Below are 19,827 nucleotides of genomic sequence, written 5' to 3'. Positions count from 1 at the left end.
CTCTCTGTCTCCTCTCTCTAAAAAATGAATAAATTTTTTAAAAATCTTAAAAAAAGCTTTAGAACATATATACTATGGAATACTACTCAGCCATAAGAAATGATGGCATTGGATCATTTACAATAACATGGATGGACCTTGATAACATTATACAGAGTGAAATAAGTAAATCAGAAAAAAACTAAAAACTATATGAATCCATACATAGATGAGACATAACAATGAGATTCAGAGACATGGACAAGAATGTGATGGTAATGGGGGGCGGCAAGGAAGGAGAGAGAGGGGGAGGGGGAGGGGAGGGGCACAAAGAAAACCAGATAGAAGGTGACGGAAGACAATTTGACTTTGGGTGAGGGGTATGCAACATAATCAAATGTCAAAATAATCTGGAGATGTTTTCTCTGAACATATGTACCCTGATTTATCAATGTCACTGCATTAAAATTAATAATAAAAAAAGAATAGATTGATATACATTTCCTTTGACAAATTAACAAAAATGAAAACTCCAGTATTCAGGATTAATGCAATACCCTCTCGTATGCATGAAAAGTTAGTAAAGACTTTACTCCCCACAGTATTTTCCAAAATTTCCCATCCCACAAATAACTCTTTCCTGGAGTTAAGTGATACTCTGGAGAGTAGAACAACCCAGAGGAAAGAGGATTCGAATGTGTGGAACAAGAAGGTCAGTGAGACAGAGGCAGGACGAAGCTGTGCCAGACAGCAGGGGTGGTAAACAAGAGTCTGGACACATGGGGGAGCATCTGGTGGAGATGCTTACAAAGATGCTAGCAGGAGAAAACACCCTTCAAAAATAAAGAGGGTCATACCCATTATAATGGCAAATATGAAAAAAAAACCAAAACCTAAAAAATATATAGCAGGTAATGTGGAGCTGTACAAAAATTAGAAGCTGCACTGCTGGTGAGAATGGAAAGCGCTGTGGCCACAATGGAAACAGTAGAGCAATTCCTAGAACTACCATCTGATCCAGCAATTCCTCTCCTGGACATATACCCCTAAAAATGACAGCAGACACTCAGAGAGACATTGTCCACCTGTGCTCAGAGCAGCATTATTCACAATGGCCAAATTCTGACACATGCTACAGCATGAAGGAACCTTGAGGATACTATGCTGAGTGAAATAAACCTGTCAATAAAAGGATAATTACTGTATGGTTCTATTTCTATGAGGCCCATGCAGAGTCAAATTCACAGAGGCAGAAAGTAGAATGGTGGGTGCAGGGGCTTAGAAAAGGAGGGAATGAAGAGTTGTTTTTTAATGGGGACAGAATTTCCATTTTGGAAGATGAAAAGAGTTGGTAGAGATGGAAGGTGGTGATGGTTGCATACCAATGTAAATGTACGTAATAACTCTGAACTGAATACTTAGGTAAGATGGCCAATTTTATGTTGTGTATTTTACCACAAAAAAATTTTTAGAAAGAGGAAGATATTACCAGAAAAACCCTTCATGGGCAACTAACCAGCAAGTATTTCTGAGTAAAGCTTTTGAATGAGAGTCATTCTGTTGTTTGTTTGGCTTTATAAGAAAGAAAATGAAGAAAAATATATCAGCACTTAAAATGGTCCTCTGGGGAACAAAGCTCAGAAATATAGGAGACCCATGTCCTAAAACAAAAGACTGGGGTACTAAGCACGTGAGAAGCAGGCTGGAGCTGCCCTTTTAACAGAAAGTATCCTACTGGCATGCACACGGGCGGCAGCAGCCTTCAAAGATTCAAAAAGAAATCTTGCCCTTCCCATCCGTCTGACTTTTTAATGGGGCTGCAAGTACAGGAACAAGAAGAGCTTATTCCCTTTTCTCTCATCAGTGAAACTGTCCATAAAATCCTCTTCCCTTGGACTACCAGATTATCCTAAGCCCCAGAGGTTCAGTAGATATGCAGAAGCTTCCAGATAGAGAAGAAGGTTTGAAAAGAGCACAGCCCATGAAGAACAAGGTGGAATTAGAGCTTCCCTCTGTAACTACAAAATGTAAACTAGTGTGAACTTTTTTTTTTCCCAATTTACCACACACGGGTCTTTTTTTTTTAATTTTTTTTAATTTATTTATTTTAGAGAGGAGAGGGAGAGAGAGAGAGAGAGAGAGGAGAGACAGAGAGAGAGAGAAGGGGGGAGGAGCTGGAAGCATCAACTCCCATATGTGCCTTGACCAGGCAAGCCCAGGGTTTCGAACCGGCAACCTCAGCATTTCCAGGTCGATGCTTTATCCACTGCGCCACCACAGGTCAGGCCCACACACGGGTCTTTATAAACAAGATTTAGGTAAAATACCACAGTAAGCATTCTGTTCTCACTGTTGTTTTTGTTGTGGTGGTTGTTCTGTCTTGTTGGTTTTTCTCCAGATAGGGACTTTGGATTTTAACACTAAAGCCTAATAACCCCGCTCCTATGCATACACATTTGTACACAGAAGGAAGACTCAGCTAGAGGCCACGATTCACAGCGAGTTCTGCTGGGCTGTGTGTTGACTTGGCTTTCTGGAGGGGGTGTGGCTCCCCAAGAATTCACAAAGCATGCCCAAAAGACAATTGAAAATAAAATTTAAATTTCTGTTTCTAGAGAGATCAGTCAGGGAATAATTTAGAGGGAGAAAAGAATTTCCAGTCTGGAGCTAAGTCTTAGGAAATGCAGTCTCTACAGTGGCCACCTGATTGTAAAATCCAATGATATTCAATTAAGGGGCCATGAGGTAGCAAAAGATATTTTTTTAATATTTCAAGCAGCCTGTTACAAACTGAATATGTGCCCAGGATGTGGTCACATGGGCTAAGGGAAAGGTCAAGCTGTTTTCTGGTTGAGCTGGACGCCTACCATGTCAGCAGGGTAACATGACATAGCATGTCTCATCAGAATCAAAAACTCTGACTGGCCATGGATGAGATCAAGGGCGTTTCTGGGATAAAATTCTGTTATATGTCTTTGATTAATAAAAACTAGAGTTACAGCTGAATTAGTACTTGTTAACTATACAGTTTGGTAGGCAAAATTTTTGCAAAACCTTGGATTCACCAAGGGGAAAAATAAAAAGGTCTTGGGTGGTGGAAAGTTCAGGAACCACTTTTGAGCCTTGTTTTCCCCTCCGCAGAATATGCATAATCCTCAGGGAGTCAACAAGGTTTCCCTGGGGCCAGAGTGGAGTGTGCTTGTTGTGTGAGAAACTCAGAGGAAGACAGTATAAATTAACTGCATCTGGTCAGACTGAGCAGGAGGGGGAGGAGATAATGAGCTGGCACTGTAGGAATAAGGGCAAAGAAGAGAATTCTATATTTACTCAGAGGAAATCCAAAATAGACCACTTTGCACCCATGCGGTGTTCGTGGGTGATCTCAAAGTCTCTAAGTCAGCAGGGGCATTGACCCTAGGGACCAAATGCACAGCTCAACCAAACCTCTGATGACACAACCCATCCGTCCCGCCTCTAGCAAACGCTAACCTGGCTCCATTCCCTTTGGCTTCCACAAATGAAGGGAAGAAGGCTGAGGTGAGCTCAAAAGACATTTGGCAGCCGTAAAACAAGATTCTGGTGAGGGAAAAAGATCTTTTCAAACAAAGCCCTACAATGAACCAACCAAATAAATGCATCCATTTATAATAAAATGGGTCCTCTAAAGACCTGATCAACTTATAGTTACCCTTTGGTATATATAGGTAGACACAAAACATTTCGGGAGTAACACGTATTCCAGTGATGCAGAGACATCACTGGCTGGTTTATTACGCAAAGCACAGTAAAAATCAATGCTGCAGTCACAGAGCTTCACAACCTGCAGCCTCAGCACAGCTTCCACCTTCCGGAAAGACTTTAAGGCATTCTAGCACCAACAACATAGGCATCAAATATGAAAATCTTCTCTCCCAGAGATGCAAAAAGACTTTCTTATACATGTAACATGTGTATTACAGAGGAAGGAAACAAGCATATTCAGCTTCCTTCATGGGTACAGTTACATGTAGTTTCTTGCAGTAAGAGCTGCTTCTAAGTGCAGAGTTGCAAGGGTGTACACATATGCGACAGAAGCTGCAGATAAGCATTTATGGCTTTGCAAATATTTCTAAAGCTTATTTATGGAGAGTTTATTTCAAGAAAAGAAGTGACAGTGAGGAGGTTCTTACAAGAACAGCAAAAGTGAGTGGAAAAGACTAAATGAATATTAGAAAACTCAGGGCACCCGCTGGGAAGGACTGGACCTCTGTCCAGGCTGTTCTCACAGCCTTCAATTCCCCCAGAGAATCCCAAGAGCATTCTGGGAGGCTGGAAAGTGACCTCCCATGCAATCAGCATCCCCCATTCACATCATTTAGGACACAGAGTGCCAGAAGAAGGTGACGGTGGCAGGGTGAGCAGCGCTGGCCTCGAAGTGAGGACAACTGTTCCTGAAGCCGGCTCTGCTCCAACCAGCTGTGCAAATGTGGGCAAGCCACGTCTGTTCCTGGGTTCAGTCTCGTCACCTATCAAATGAGGAAGATGGCGGACCTCAAAGAGCTCTTACAGCTCTTTCATTTTAAACTTCTATACCTTCCAAAAAACCCAAAGGAATTCCATATAGCTCCCGAATATTGGTCTTAGCTGAACCTCGTAAGATGGCAAAGCCACCATACATATCTGAGAAACACTTTATAGTAGGCTCTCTTCCTCTCCTAAGCATTTCTGAGAACACTGCCGAATGGCCATGGCTACGTCAGTAACCTCCTGAAACCTGCAGAAGCAGGCAGTACCCTCCAACTCTCCTCTCCATTAGATCATTGAATAAAAGAGGTGCTGAGTGCTTTGTCCAAGGTCAGAAGCTAGGACAGAGTCAGAATTCCAGCCTCCTCACTCCTAGGACTATGCTATACTTTCCACAAAGAGACCAAGCTGGCTTTCTGGGAAGAATGCCAGAGGTTCCATTCTCCCAACTGAGAATTCACTGGGATATTGGAATAACAACTTTGGAGACTGTGGTCTCTCCAATCCATTTCAAGACCTGGCTAGAAACATAAAAACCAAAAGAAAGAAGCAACGGGGAATTATTTCATTTTTTTAATGAAAGAGAAAAAATTAGGGGTGGGAATATGGGACTTCTTAAAAATTACATGATTGCTGGAAGTTAATTTGGTATTTCTTCATTGGTTTGTAAGTTCTGTTTCCAATCACAAAAACAGACCGTTGCAGATGCCTAAATCACATTTCAGTGAATTAGCATCTCATCCCAAAGAATCTCACTCACTCTGAATATAACATAGAACCCAAAACCCAACCCTCTGTGGTAGAAGGAATCTCTCTCAATGCAATAGAGAGCTTGTCATAATCCCCTAAATCATAATCTATATTGGAAGTCTTCAAGCCCAACAGCAATCACTGACAATAAGGGAGTTGCCACTGAATTTGAGGTACACTGTCTGTTCTAGGAAACTAACGAAGGCCCTGCCCTGCCAGGTAGGAGAGTTGGCATCCCCCACCACCCCTTACCACACACTCCATATCAGGCGGGAGCCAGTGCACCTGGAAGAGAATCCTGTCACTGATTTAGAGACACAAGTTCAGAAGTAAAGTTTCTGCCTTCTTCCAAGAAAGGTCAAGCAGAACAAGAACATACATCTGGAAGTAGCATCATGCCTTGAAGATAACATGAAACCAATCTTACAGCAAAGCCCAAACTCAGAGTTGAGATTCATAATGGGAAGAAACTGGAAACGATTTTTTAAAATCACTTTTTCCCCCTACCTGTCAATGATGACGGGATCTGAAGGAGTCTCATTTCGGTTTCCACAGCTTTTCTTTTCACAACATCGACTGTAGATTGGGAGGGAACCAAAAAAGTAAAAGAAATGTGTTAAAATAAAAAAAAAATTACAATGAGGACACACTGTATGAGCGTTCATAAAAATGAATATGTCCTGGGTAGCCTCTTCACTATCAGCTGCTTGAGAGTGGAATTTATGGCCATGTTTAAAAAGAATGGTGAGCCTGACCAGGAGGTGACACAGAGGACCCATGTTGGAAACCCCAAGGTCGCTGACTTGAGCACAGGGTCACTGGCTTGCACGTGGGATTGTAGACATGACTCCAAAGTCGCTGGCTTGAGCCCAAGGTCACTGGCTTGTGTAAGGGGTCACTGGCTTGGCTGAAGCCCCCAAGTCAAGGCACATATGAGAAAGCAATCAATGAACAACTAAGGTGCCACAACTATGAGCTGATGCTTCCCATCTCTCTCCCTTCCTGTCTGTCTGTCTCTGTCTGTCCCTTTCACTCACTCTCTCTCTCTCTTGAATAATAATTAGTAATAATAATAATAATAAACAGTAAATTTAAAGCCCAGTGATACTCATTTAAATTCTTGCTCTATGACTTAGAAACTGGATAATTCTTAGCAAATCACAACTTTCCCAAGAGCCGTATTTGTAATCTGAACCATGAACAGCTGGGTTTAAAAATCTATAAGGGGAGGGGGGGAGGGGCACAAAGAAAACTAGATAGAAGGTGACGGAGGACAATGTGACTTTGGGTGATGGGTATGCAACATAATTGAATAACAAGATAACCTGGACATGTTTTCTTTGAATATATGTACCCTGATTTATTGATGTTACCCCATTAAAATTAATAAAAATTTATTTATTAAAAAAATTTATAAAGTTATTTTCAGCTCAGTGTTAAATGATTTTATGACTATATATTTTAGATCTTTATGTCTTAATAAATATTTGAAGAAAGAGGAAAGAAGAAAATGTAGCACTAGACCCTAAGTAGATGCCTGGCTTACTATCAGCATTATTTACATAACATCTTTTTCCAGAAAACTCGGTGTACTTTATAAACATTTATGCATTCATTCATTTCCATCATTTTCTAAATGTGAGAAAGGCAGAGTAGAACTATATGTCTATTTTAAAATAAGAAGAAAATGAGGCAAGGAGCAGTAAAATGATAGCTCCAATCATTTTCACCGAGTCTGGAACAGAAATGGGACTGAATGTATAGGTTCCATCTTGAAAACACTGCTTCCCAAGACTTGTACCTAGCAAAGGGCTGGCTACCTGGTTGATACTAGAGAATGCAAAAGAGAAAGAAGTCTTAGAATAATTATGACAGACAGGAAGGACTCAGAAGGACCTGGGCAAAAGCTAAACACTCCAATCTAAGCAAAACAGGTGCAATCCTGTACGGCAGATCTAAACCAATGTAAAAAAGGCAAGGAAAGCTTGGTGGTGGAGAAGCAATGCAACAGCCCTCCCTGTGTTGTCCCACTTCTACTTCTTGGGACCACAGACTTCTGAATACCTTTCAGCTCATTCAGGTACATGGCCTGTCATTGACTTTAACCTTGACATGCCTTATGAGAAAAGCATTATCATCCACACCAGTTGGAGAATATGTCTAATAAACCATAGCAATAACAAAACTATGTATAACTTCTGCTTAAGATTGATGTGGTCTGGTAGAAAAAATGTTAACATGAGAATCAGGGCTCTGGTGCTTAACCCAACTCTGTACCAAAGCAGCTGTGTCAATTTAGTCTAATCTCTAACCCATCTGGGCTTTGCCTCCCTGTATATAAAATTAAAATGTTGGACTAGATTATCACCAGAGTCCCTTCGAAGTTTAAAAAGTCCATGAGGCTCTCAGATTCCTTGAGCACCCTCCAAAAGTGCTGACAAGGTAGAGAGAAGAGGGGAGCCATGTAGCGACAGAGCCCCGAAGGCCTAACACAGCCAGTCACAGACTTGCTTCCTGGTTCTCTGCAGGCCTTTCCCCATCTCTGATCCTCCACAGAATTACAAACGAACAAACAGATATTTATGATTCTTAAATCCATCTCTTTTATGCCAGGACATGTGGATTATTTAGTGAACAATTTTACCATTCTCAAAAAGTATAATAGACTTGAGAGATTAAAAAACAAAAAAAGCCTGCACCGAATGGGTACAATGAGGCTTTAAGAATTTTAATCAAATTAGTAGGAAATAAAAATTGTCTCAACTTTCTTAAATGCCAGCGCTTACCCCTGGGACTTTTTGAAATAATATTTCACCTTTGAAATTATATTAGGTCTTAACTTTTAAAATTTCAATCCATCCCAAGATTAACACCAATAAAAATGCTAGCTAGACTCTCTCCAACCTCCCAAAGCCTTGTCTCTTTTCCCCACTTCTACTTCCACCCGTTTCTGTCTCCCACTTTTCGATTTTTCTGTGGCTTATGTCAATGGAATATCTTTGCAGCTAGGACAAAACTTTTACTTAGCGACACAATTTTAAAAGCCCATACATGCTGTTTACCTAAAGCCTTCGACCTAGACCCCCTTTTGACATCACCAGCATGTCACCTAACCCTATTATGTACTTGATGCTGGGTACAATTTAATTCCAAGCGCACAGTGTGTCAGAATGCCAATCTGTTTAGTTTGAGAAGGAACGATTCTGAGGAGGCCAAGTAAGTTTGCAAAATTGCTCAGCTGAATTCAGCAGCTTTCCATGGGGACTTTCTCTAGAGGGAAGAAAAACAGATAAAACTCTGAGCCTGGTGCGGGGGTGATACAGTGTGGGATTCCACGCAGTGAAGAGAATGATATTTAAAGAAAAGGCTGAGAAACTCCAGGACCCGACCTTCTATTTTTCCAAGTCCCATATTTAAGTGTGATCTCTAACATGAAGAGCACAGGAAAGATGTATAAGACGCTGACTTGGCAGTTGCACTATAAGAGGTGTAGAAATAATCGGAGTGCATGACATTTGTTTCCTTTGAGTTCTTCTTAAAGTTACTCTGGGTTAGCCAAAGCTAATTCCCTTTTTTTTTTATATATATAAAAGAAAAGTTCTCCTCGAGATGTCCTAGTTACTCTTTATTTGGTTTCTTAAATAGCATTCCGTCATCGTGCCAGAATATCAAGGTGAGTAAAGGGAAGTAGAAAGGAGAAAACGTGCACAAACCATGTTCCCCAAATATCCACTCTGGGATCAGGCATGTGGATAGTGGAGAGAAGGGACTGGGCCCCTGAATTAGGTATATAAACTCAGTTCTCCCTTTCTTTTGCTGCATAAACAGAGCCTGCGTGGCCAACTTCAGGTTCAGTTACTTCAGTTAAAAAGGATTTTTAGGGTTATTGCCTAACAAACAAGTCTGTAAGTCTGAAGTTCTTGTTCAGTGAACAAGGCTGGAAAAACAAGGGGGGGGGGAGTAAAGAGTAAACAAAGAGAAAAGGAAACCGAACTTGGCACTAGGTTAAGATTGTGTCCTAACCACCACAAAGAAGCTCAAAAGTGCCCCTTTCTTCCCTAATGGATAAAAATGAAAGCTCTGCCTCTCCTCCTGCTTTAGCTGGGTTGGATATATTTTATTCTAGTACTTATTGGAGAATGTTTTACCTGAAACCTTCTTAGTTGGCTAACAGGCCTCTTTCATCCTCCCTGTCTTTTCTTCGAGAATTGAGAGGGAGAGAAAAAAATAAAACAAGTTGGGGATGGGAGGTGGGGGAAATGAGAAATTTTATCCCACTCCCGAATCTTACCTGAATTTTTCAGAAAACTAGAAGGGGGAGGGGATAGCGGCAGAGGGGAAGCCTGAGTCACAAGGACACAGGGTGTCTAGTCAGCCTAACTCCTGCTCAAGACAAGTGATTATGCCCTTTCCCCTCCAAAATCGTTTTTAAAATTCAACCCTCAACTTTCAAAAATCTGTCTCTAATTTCAAACTCAATAAACGCACAGCATGGAGGCTTTTGTTTTGTTTTCTTCTCCCCAACTCCTCCCTGTGATTGCATAACAAAAGTGTCTAAATTCACACCATCTGGCCGATAAAGACACTGGCCCCACTGCCCGGCTGGCCCATCTGATTAGGGCCCTGTCTAGCCTGCGCCTTGTGGCGAAAAGTCACAGCTGTGGGGTTTGCTCGTGTTCAATACAACTCTGTTATTAGCCAGCTGTAGGCCTTGAGATGACTTCTGTTCAAATTATAATATCTTTTAACCCTCTGAGCATTTGATGGCACAGGGGTGGCTGGCAGTGACATTACAACTAGATTTCCCCTTGCTAATAATTGGCAAAATGAACTAAAGCAGGGGAAAGGGGGCAGAGACAGTTAGAGAAGGGAGAAAAAGTTATTCCTAAAAAGATTTCTATTGTTTCCCTCCTCAAAGCTAAATGCTAATTTATGAGCTTTTTGACTGAAGATTATCGAACATACAACCACGCTGGGAAATTCCCAGGTATGCCCAAGAACACCCACCACACAAATGAAATTGTGTGCTATCACCTTTGAGAAACGGGCATCAGATTCATCCCTCAGTCACTGACTGATATAGCTGGCTCTTAAACTGTGAGGAAGGAACCTATTCCCCTAACTGGAGAATCAACCAGCTCAGACTGACACACTGAGTGAGAATGTCCCTAATACATGCATCCAACATTTGCCTCTACCCCAGCTCATCTCCCAACACACACACACACACACACACACACACACACACACACGGCACAGTACCCATCCAGTGGATCATTTATTTACCCATAATTAAATTCTAGTTTGGGAAGAAAACAACAGAACACCTCTTCCCAGGTCTCGAATGCAGAGAAGTTATAGTACATTAATTTTTTATATTGTGTTACTAATGCAGACTAAACTAGAGGATTTAAAAATTGATGCTGCTACTTAAACAGCATAAAATGAGGAGGATTTGATTGGGATTAAAAATAAAAAATATCAGCTGTAAATACAGCTGAATGGAGCGTGCGAGTATTATTTAAAATGGTAAGTATAATTCGTCAGACAATGGGCCAGTTTGGGGTTTTCTTTCTTTTAATATCATCTCTCCAAACAAAGACATTTAAAAGTATAAAGAGAAATTTTAAAAAGCACCCTTCAATTAACCAATTGAATCAGTGTTCCAACTATTTCATCCAGGTATTACAGTTCATCTTAGAATTGTATTTCCTTTCTAACCAGATCTATTAGGGGTCCTGGAGTAATCTGCTCACTCCATCATCGCCCACACCTCACCCAGCTACTCAGGCCAGGAAGCCCGACCCCTCAGCTCTGGCAGAGTTGAACTTTGCATTTGGCAAAGTTTGTTTTTCTAATACTTGGTCAAAACCAAAACAAACATGTCTGATTGTTGTGTTTCCTCCTGACTGGGTTGGGAGGGAGACAGAGCTGCCAGGAGCTGACCATAAAACATTCCGAACTACACCAGCTGCAGCCTGCAGTTATCCAAAACTAGCAAGTCTGGAGTTGGAAGTCGTTTATTGAAGCAATAGTGGAGTGAGGATGTATTGAGGTTTTCTCTCCAATCAGGGATTTTGGAGGAAGGAAGATATATGGAATAAACATACATTTTTATAGTAAAATCACTACTTCCTCCCAGAGTTTCCTTTTTATAGAAAATTCACATTTTCTGTGGGATGCCCAATATCTGACAAAACTAGGCATTCAATAAACATTTGATGAAAGAATAAGAATGTGAATAAATTTCTTCTAATTTTTAATTTTCTTCTAGTTAGGCAGGAAAAAAAGACTCGAAATGCAATGGGTTGGTCTCTGTAAAGGAGATGGAAAAGGTACAGAAATTCCAGCACACTGTACTTCTCCAACTTGGCCATCACAATCCAGCTGCTGCTCTAGACCCCAGCTTTCCTGTCACTGCTGGACAACCCCTACAATCTTTCTCCCCACAACGCCTCCTGACCTAAGGAACTCCTCCCACAAGAGAACTCCCTAGAAGAAGGAAATGCTTCAGCATCACTGAAAAGTGCCTCAAGGTGGGGGGTGCTCAGAAATAAACCAATGAGCCCCTGGACCCCTCTGATCAGCCCTTGGCCAGACTTGGAATCTCCAGAGTTTTGACTTGATAAGGCCACAAGTGGCCCCTCCTTGGAACTGAGCCTGGAGTACCAACCTGGAGCAGAAACCAGTCAGGGAAAGTCCCCATCCCAGATTTGGCTGGGGGCTGCCCCTTACCTCCCCATGCTGTCATCAACTGCTGGGCAGCAGAAACTACCCAGGTGGGGAGAAAACTCTTGAGAAGGCCAGGGATAGAATTATGCATGGTTCTGAGTTTCCTTTGGGAGATGCTCTAAGAATCTGGCCTTTACTAAAGGAGGAGTTTGGTAACGTGGCCTCCCTCTGTGCGCACCATCACTCCTGCAAGTGGGTGCCAGGGCACAGGTGAGTGCAGAGATCTGGCTCCCCTGCCCAGCTTGGTAGCAAAGGCCATAGGACAAAGCAGCTCTTACCTGCACATGACTTCGTGTGTCAGAAGGACTCGGCACATTTCCGGATTCTTATTTTGTCCCTCGTAAGCTATGGGCTGCGAAGGAGGCAAGGGCAAGGATGGAAGGCATGAGGGGAGCGAGAACCGAGCAGGCATAGAGTTGGTTCTCCTCTCTGGGCCCACTACTTCATGAGTGGTGCCCGCTGGCAGCCCAGAACCCAAGCTGCGGCCTGGCTAACTCAAGCAAAATAATAAGAGACAAGTTTGCCCCCGGAGAATATACTTCTTACAAAAGGCAATGTTTGGAGAAGCTGAACCTCCCAATAAGTGTTTCTTCCCTTCATCCCTTTGCTCACTTCCCCTCAACCCCAGCACCTCCCCACTCAGAAAGAACCAGGACAACTGGGGAGAGAGGGAAAAGATTTTCTTTTCCAGAATGGACAAGGTTCAAGTTGCTGTGCAGGAAAATGGGAAGTCTGACCCAGGAATTAGTGGAGGGTGAGGGGAGGTCAGAAGAGGTGAGGGGGAGAGGGGGAGGGGGCCCTGGAGAAGAGAGCACCGTGGACACGGGGCTCACCTGCTTGGTGACTGAGTCAATGAGCCTGACGTACAGGTCCTGCTCCGTGCGGACGCCTGTGGGGTGGGGAAGGCAACGGGCACAAAGTAAAAGCCTTAGAGCCCCTCCTGGGAACCCCACAATCTGTCCCAGTTGTGGGGCCAGGCCCCCCAAGAAGTTGCCCACGGCCCCTAAACCCGTGGGCTCACCGGCCCTGAGGCGGAAGACCAACCACCCACCCACCGTGGCCCTGTCCCAGCTTCCCAAAACACTGCTCTCCCTAGGCCTGGGGCCGCCTGCGAGCTACTGAGATATAAAGTCAACCGCTTTCCTTGACAGGAACGTGTGCGGCCCCTGGACCCAGGGCTGGGCGCTCACCGTTGCTGTATAGGAGCTGTAACTTGTAGTGGGTGCCATTGTTGGTCTTCTCGTTGCCTTGCTCCTGAAAAGACAGGCAGTGTTGAAATCCTTTGCTTTCGAGCCCCCCAAATGAGAGAAAGAGGAGAGCGGTCTTCTCTACACCACCACCCCCTGCCTCTCACCCCCTCCGCCCTGGGGTCAAAGGGCAGGAGCCTCTGCCGCAGGACCACCTCCAAAACTTGCCAAGGCTCTCGGCTACTAGACTCTCTCCAATTCTCTGTCCTTCTCCCTCAAAAATGCCCTCAGAAGTGAGACCCCTGCCACTTGTAACAAAGGGACACCCTACCAACGCTACCTGTAGCAGTACCGACCCAGTCCGCCTGGCTCTGCCTGTCCTGAAGAAGTCGCAAGGCCTCTCCGGGCAGAGAGGTGACGGGACCGTCACATGGAAGGGCTACGTTCGTTTCTATTCCGACAAAACGGGCTCCTCGAAGGCCAAACGCTGCAGAACCCGAGGCCCACGTCCAAGAGAGACCTCTGGAGCGCCTGCTCTAAAGCTCCCATTGTACAGGAGAGGAAACTGAGACCCAGAGAGCGTAAGAGACTTTCCTTTCGTCACACACTGTTTCTTTGGGGATCAAATGCAGTTCCAAACCCGGGTCTGAGCTGGGAGCCAGTGCGTGGGAAGCCCGAGTGGGAGAGAAATCTCAGCGAGGCCAAGGCTAGGCTCTGGGTTTCCACCTGGTACCTCCTCACTCCATGGGAGCCAGTAGATGCAAAATAACAAAAATAACCCGGAGAAGGCAGCGGGGCTTGGGTGTACTTTTAAATTACGTTCTAGCGGAAAGGGCGTTTGCGGCGCGGTCAATCCACGACCAGGTTCTCCTAGTGACGCAGGGGCTGGGTGCTAGAGTCACCCACGTCCCCGCAGCGAGCGGTGCACGGGTAGCTGGGGCGGAGGAGGTGCGCAGAGAGCAACCGATCAGAGTCTGAGAGTAAGAAGCCTCGATTTACCATCTCCGATGATGTGAACGGAGAAGCGTCACGAGTGACAGATGGAATCTTTAGTGCTTTGCAAGGAGGTAGTTATTAGTCCGGGAGGGGAAGAAGGGGACCTCCGCTTACTTTGTCGTTCTCCACGAAGTCGACGAAGGCGGTGCGCTCTATCTCCACCGGCTGCCCCTGCCTGTCATACAGCGCCAGGACGAAGTGGAAGAAGTTGGATTTCCTCAAGTTGGAAGGAGGCTGCTTCTCAAAGTGGGCTCGGGACAGGGCCACTCCGCTGCGCAGGAAGAAGCACAAGGGACGCCGGACAAAGGGAAGGAGAAAAGGACAATGTTACCAAAGCGCAAACATCACACCGCAAAGGGTCAAGGGTTAATGTCCCAGGTCAAGAATTCTGGACCTTCGGACCTTTTTTAAAATTCGGATTAAGAGAGGAGACTTCTTAGAGGAGACGCAGTGGCCATGGGTGTCGCGTGGCAGGGCTGACACTCCCAGCCGCTGCTGTTCTAGCCTCTGGACATTCCAAAGCCCGGCAGCTCGCGGTCAGGCCTGGGAGTGGAGTCCGAAGGATCCCAACTGCAGTACCAGGCCTGGAGCGGTCCCTAAGCGGGGGCCCAAACTTGTCGTTTGCGGCTGCACTCATCTATCCTATCAGGTGGCCGCCGAATGGGTCAGGAACAAGAGCCGGGCCCCGGGGTATGGGAATAAACGCCTCGTTACTTTTGAATACGTGACCCTTTTCCTTCACATTCGCTGGAGTTACCTGTCCTAGCGCTACTGCCCATAACCCAGCACCGCCCCCCCCCCATTCTATCTTGGGAAGGCGGTGGGTGAAACACCCCTCGGGCAGGCGGGAAGCCCAGAGCCCAGCCCTTCCTTGGTCCTACAGCGAGAGGCCTCACCTCCTGTTTCCCTCTCTCTTCCGAAAAGTTGTTGAGCCCAGGACAGTAGCAGAACGAAATCCCCGCGACCAATCCTAGGGATGCAGACCACCAGGAATGACCTGGTTCTGGGGACCCTGCCCCCAGAAATGCTGAGCTTGGAGAAACCAAAATGTTATTACGAGGCCGAGAAAGTCCTCGCCTGCAGCCAAGGGGAGCCTCGCTCCATTAGCCTGTAAGGACGGCGCGGCCAAGCCCGCTGACAGCGAAACCCATGTTGGAGGACCCGAGAGGCGCCCTCGAACGCATTGAGCGTATGCACGCCCCGTCCTGCAGACCTGCCGCGGCCGCGGACAAACCGGCCTCCAGATGACATTGAACAGGAGACGCGGGGCCCAGGCGAGCGCGCAGATGGCTGGAGCTGCCCCGCGGCTCAGATCTCTGGGCCTCTGCCCCAGGGCGCGAGCACTTTTCACTCTTTTGAAGGGTGTGAAATTTTGCTGGAAAATCCTACTCGAGCTGCCAGTTCCAATTTCAATAGGTGTTTGATCCGGGGAAAGGAGGAAAGTAGGGGTGGTGTCTTAAAGGAGCCCGGTTGAGGAAAGGCACTGCGGCGCCGGCTCTGTGGAAGCGGCGGGTCTCCCTCGGCCTGCAGCCTGCGAGCCGGGAAGCCTGCGGCCGCCGCCGCCGCGGTGTGCGCTTCGCCGGAGGGACCCTGGCGCCGCCGGAACTCGGGCAGAAGGGAGTGAGCCGCCGCCCGCCGGGGTCTCCCGAGCGACGCAAGTTTTGCTTCGGTTCATCCAAGGGTGGCAGCTGGTTCGCTCTACCCGGGACACCTGGAGACCTGCTAGGTGGCCTGCTAGGACAAAAGGAATTTCTCGGCGTGATGTCGGGACTCAGAGGGGGTGTGATGAGGAGAGCGCAGAAGGAGACTGAAGTCGTGGGAAGAAGTTCGTGGGCTCCTTGGGGCCAGGGGGCTTCCTCTTGCAGACAAGGACGTGGGGACCCCAAGTCCCAGCTCAGCGGTGATGATGATGATGATGAGAAAGGGATACCAGAACGTCTTCGCGAGGTGACACTCTGGACCAGGCGTTCACCACCTCGGTACGCGGACGCTCAGGAGCACTCAGCCTCAGGGATCAGTAAAACTAGAAGCTGGTGACTCCCCGTTGTCGGCCAGCTCCTGTCCTCGGCTTTCTTCTTCTGCAGTTTCTTCTACTGTTCCTCATTCGTCTTTTCTCTTGAATTTCTTCTTTCCCCTCAGCCCACCTCAGTGCTTCTGGCCCCACTCTTTCATCTGTGCGCCCGGATTCTCCAGCCTGCCCCGTCCCCAAACTCCCTACCGCTTTTCCTTCCCGGGGAGCCGCTCCGAACTCGCCGGCTCCTCTCGCCGCGGTCGCCATCATCCCGCCGGGCTCCGGGCCTCCAGGAACGGCCCGACGAGATGCCGCGGAGGAGGCGCTCGCCAGCCGCGCGGTGGAAGCCGGCGTTCCGGGGCCGCCGCCGCCGGCTCGGGTCTTCCCGCTCCGCTCCGGGCCAGGCCCTGCTCGCAGGGCTTCGGGGATGAGCTGCCAGGCGGTGGATGCTACTTTGTTATTTTTCCACCCAAAGCGTGGTCTGTGGGGAAGGAGTGGGGGAGAAACACAAAGACCCGGGCAATTCGGGAGCTCCGGCGTTAGCCGCGGGGTAAGTGTTCCCGGGACTGCCACGACCTGTCTGCCCGAGGGCGAGCCCCAGCGCGCTGGGCCGGGGCGACAGATGCGGGGTAGAGAAAAAGAAACGGAGCGAGCCAGCCGGGGGCGGGGGCGGGGGGGGGGGGCACCAGAGAGAAACAGAGACAGTGAGAGAGAGCCAACGAGCTAGAGACCTGAAGAGCAAAATAGCCGTGCGACCGTCTGTTTACCTCTGCGCCGCGACATTGGCGTCCACCACGCCAACATTCCGGACCCAGGACCGGACCGAATCCATCTCAGCGCCCAGCGACTTCTCTTTCAGAGCTGGCCCTCTTGCTAAAGTATCTTGAATCCCAAACATTTAAAAAAAAAAAAAAGTCTGGTGTGTCTCTTTAAAAATAAGAGTTACCACACTGTCTTTACTGTTCCCAACGTTGTCACCAAACCGTTTCCTTCAAAACAATCCAAAAAAAGGGGGGGAGGGAGGACCAAATGCTGAAGTTTGAGTCTCTCTTAGAAAAAAAAAAAAGATAACCAGTCCTTTGCTTCACGCGCGAGGTGCGTATTGGTGTAGTAAAAGTTTGGGTTTTATCCTTCCCAAGTTCAGATCTGCCACCTCAGGCCCTCTGTCCTAGGTTGCTCGCATCCTTCCAGTGGCAGCGCTGCCTCCGGAAAGTGATCACAATTTGGAAGCATCACCTGTTCTGGAAGAACCTGGAGGAGATTGATGGCTGCCTAATCTCTCCCCTTCCTCCTGGTCCCCCACCCTCCCTGCTCCTCCTTGCCGCTCCAATTTAGAAAAAAAAAAAAAAAAAAATCCCCACCAGGATCAGTTGTAAAGGGAAGAAGAGGACCCGGAGCCCAGAGGAGGCGGTGGCTGCGAGCACCTCGGAGCTGGGCTGCAGCGGCGCACCGGCCCCATGAATGGGTTACTACAGCCCTGGTCGCCGAGAGGCGGAGCCGCGGCCGGATAAGGAGCCTCATTTGCATGGGCGCTCGGGATTGGCCGGCGGTTGGCAGGCCGGACCGACGTCCTCCGGCGGCGCGCGCCGTGCTAGGAGGTGAAAGGGGACTGAAAGCTGTGCACGCTGTGTCCTTAATGTGCGTGCGTGGGCTCGGGGCCCCCAAATCTAGCACCATAGCAGGGTGGCCTGGGACGCGCCCGCTCAGTCTGGAAGAGAGAGCCGGGAACCTCCGTAGATCCTGCGTTCTAGATGCATATTTTTGTCGCCTTCCAGAAGGCAGTCATTCCCGGGGCTTGGATCTGTGTGCGTGTTTGTAAGGGAGAGTGTGACCACATGTATGTTTTGTGCACAGGTTCCCCACAGCAACTGAGAGTTCTCTCAACAGCTCTCCCAAGTCTCCTGGAGTTACATGGTGACACTCAGATTTTGTATGCGGTTTACAAGTTGTTGAGAGAGAAGGGTCTATGAATGAAAGAGGAGGGGTGGGGGCGTACGAACAAGGCTCAAGTGCTATTCAAATAAATAGAGTGTCGGGGAAAACTGTCCAGGAGCTAAGGAAAATACCCCTGGGCGGATGCGAGCGAGAGTCGCAACTGTGCGGAGAAGAGGTTGCTGACAGATCGTGGCAGGCTTAGTGCGAGAGCTGCCTGGCATCCTCCCGGGAGCCCCCTCCACCTTCCCCACCGTGCCACCGAAGTCCCGGGGCAGCCACAGAGGAGCTGCGGAGAGGCAGCGAGGGAGGCGAGGAAACTTTGCCCACGGCGCGCGGTCGCCGCGGTGCCGACCGAGGGCTGGTGGCCGGGAGGCGGCGGCAGCTCTGCCGAACAGCTGAAACCAGGCGGCTTTTAACCAGCAAGGAGCGGCTCGCGATGCCTAATTTTAAAAATTCTCCTGGCTGGGTGTTATTTTTCTGCTTCTCTTCTTTTGTATTCTGATTTGTGCAGAGATCTGCTGCTGAAATCTAGAATACCAGCGCGAAAACAGATTTGGAGACAATGAATGCAAATCTGTGCTCAAAGACCATCTGCCGTGGAGGAGACAAATCAGCTGTTCCTCAGTGCCAGCGACTTCGCCCGGGCCTCCTGGCCTCACCACGGAGAAGGCCCTGGCGAAACCTGGCTCACATTCGGGGGACTTGCCCTCCACTCAGGACTCCAATTCGAGCGTAAACTGACCCGACCAGATGCCTTAGGTGTAGGTGAGCGCTCACAGATGGAACTGCGAGAGCTTGCCGCTAGAGGACACAGCGCCTTTGCAACTCTTTTGCCTGGGCGGACAGGGAGCTCGCACTTTCAGAAAATGCCGCTCTCTTGAGAAAGGGACCGGTCGGCAACTCCATTCTATCCCAGGGTAAATGGCGACCCCAGGCTTCTCCTGCAGATCGCGATTAAGAAGCGCAAATCCCTACTTCAGTGATTTACTTGAAAACTGATGGGGAGCGGGGGGGGGGGGAGGGGGTGCGCGGACGCTCTCTGTGCAAACTCGGGGTCCAGGGATTGGGGTCATTTGACTTAAGGGAGGGGAGAACGTGAAACCCCCGCCTCGGGAAAAAGTGCTGACTGTGGCACCCGGACCCCAGGGCTCTGGCTTGGTTGGTCCTTCTTGTTAGATAGCAGGGACAAAGGAGCAATGAAGGGTGAGTGAGCACCGGGCGATGACCACAACTGTTGTAAAAGCCTGGTGAGATGGGATTTATCCAAAGGAAGGAGGGCGGTAGTGAAATTTATGAGGATGAAACTACCCTGACTCAACTCGGCAATTCTCTATTATATGCAGGATTTATAGATATTTTAGGTCCCTGCAAAACCTAAGCACCCGAGTCTTTTATCCTGACTCGCTCTTTTTATAAACCTCTGTGAACCTCAAGTAATCACCCAACGCCATCCTCGTCTGTGACCTGTGCCCAGTAGAGGCAACGCCTCCGATTCCTTGGCAGAGAGTGTGGAAAAGTCCTTGAGTCTCTCAAGATGGGTTGATGAGCCCCTTAATTCTGTCAAGGGGTCTCTGATGTGCGGCACCACGACGTTACCAAGAGAGGAAACAAGTACAAGCAACCCTAGGTGCTGCGGGGCAGCGGTGAGTCGGGGTCTGGCCAGGATCATGTGCCCCTCAGGCCCGGGTTGGCTGGGGGCACAAGGTTGAGCACGCTGGCTCCTCTCGCGGACAA

General features: G+C 47.8%; 1 protein-coding gene across 1 annotated transcript in view; it reads right to left on the bottom strand.

The window, feature by feature from the left end:
• EBF2 (EBF transcription factor 2) overlaps nucleotides 1-17,493 on the bottom strand; it is a 218,835-nt gene extending 201,342 nt beyond the window's left edge. Inside the window, exons 1-6 of the mRNA XM_066267085.1 lie at nucleotides 16,926-17,493; nucleotides 14,262-14,418; nucleotides 13,155-13,218; nucleotides 12,798-12,853; nucleotides 12,243-12,316; nucleotides 5,740-5,808 (exon numbers count right to left, since the gene is read on the bottom strand). Of these exons, the coding sequence (XP_066123182.1) occupies nucleotides 5,740-5,808; nucleotides 12,243-12,316; nucleotides 12,798-12,853; nucleotides 13,155-13,218; nucleotides 14,262-14,418; nucleotides 16,926-17,056 (551 nt within the window). The 5' untranslated portion in view covers nucleotides 17,057-17,493. The remainder of the gene's footprint in view (nucleotides 1-5,739; nucleotides 5,809-12,242; nucleotides 12,317-12,797; nucleotides 12,854-13,154; nucleotides 13,219-14,261; nucleotides 14,419-16,925) is intronic.
• Nucleotides 17,494-19,827: the final 2,334 nt, after the last annotated feature.

This window comes from Saccopteryx bilineata, chromosome 1 (assembly GCF_036850765.1).
Source record: "Saccopteryx bilineata isolate mSacBil1 chromosome 1, mSacBil1_pri_phased_curated, whole genome shotgun sequence".
NCBI lineage: Eukaryota > Metazoa > Chordata > Mammalia > Chiroptera > Emballonuridae > Saccopteryx > Saccopteryx bilineata.
Note: the sequence above shows the minus strand (reverse complement) of the source record. Positions and strands in the feature narration are given on the sequence as shown.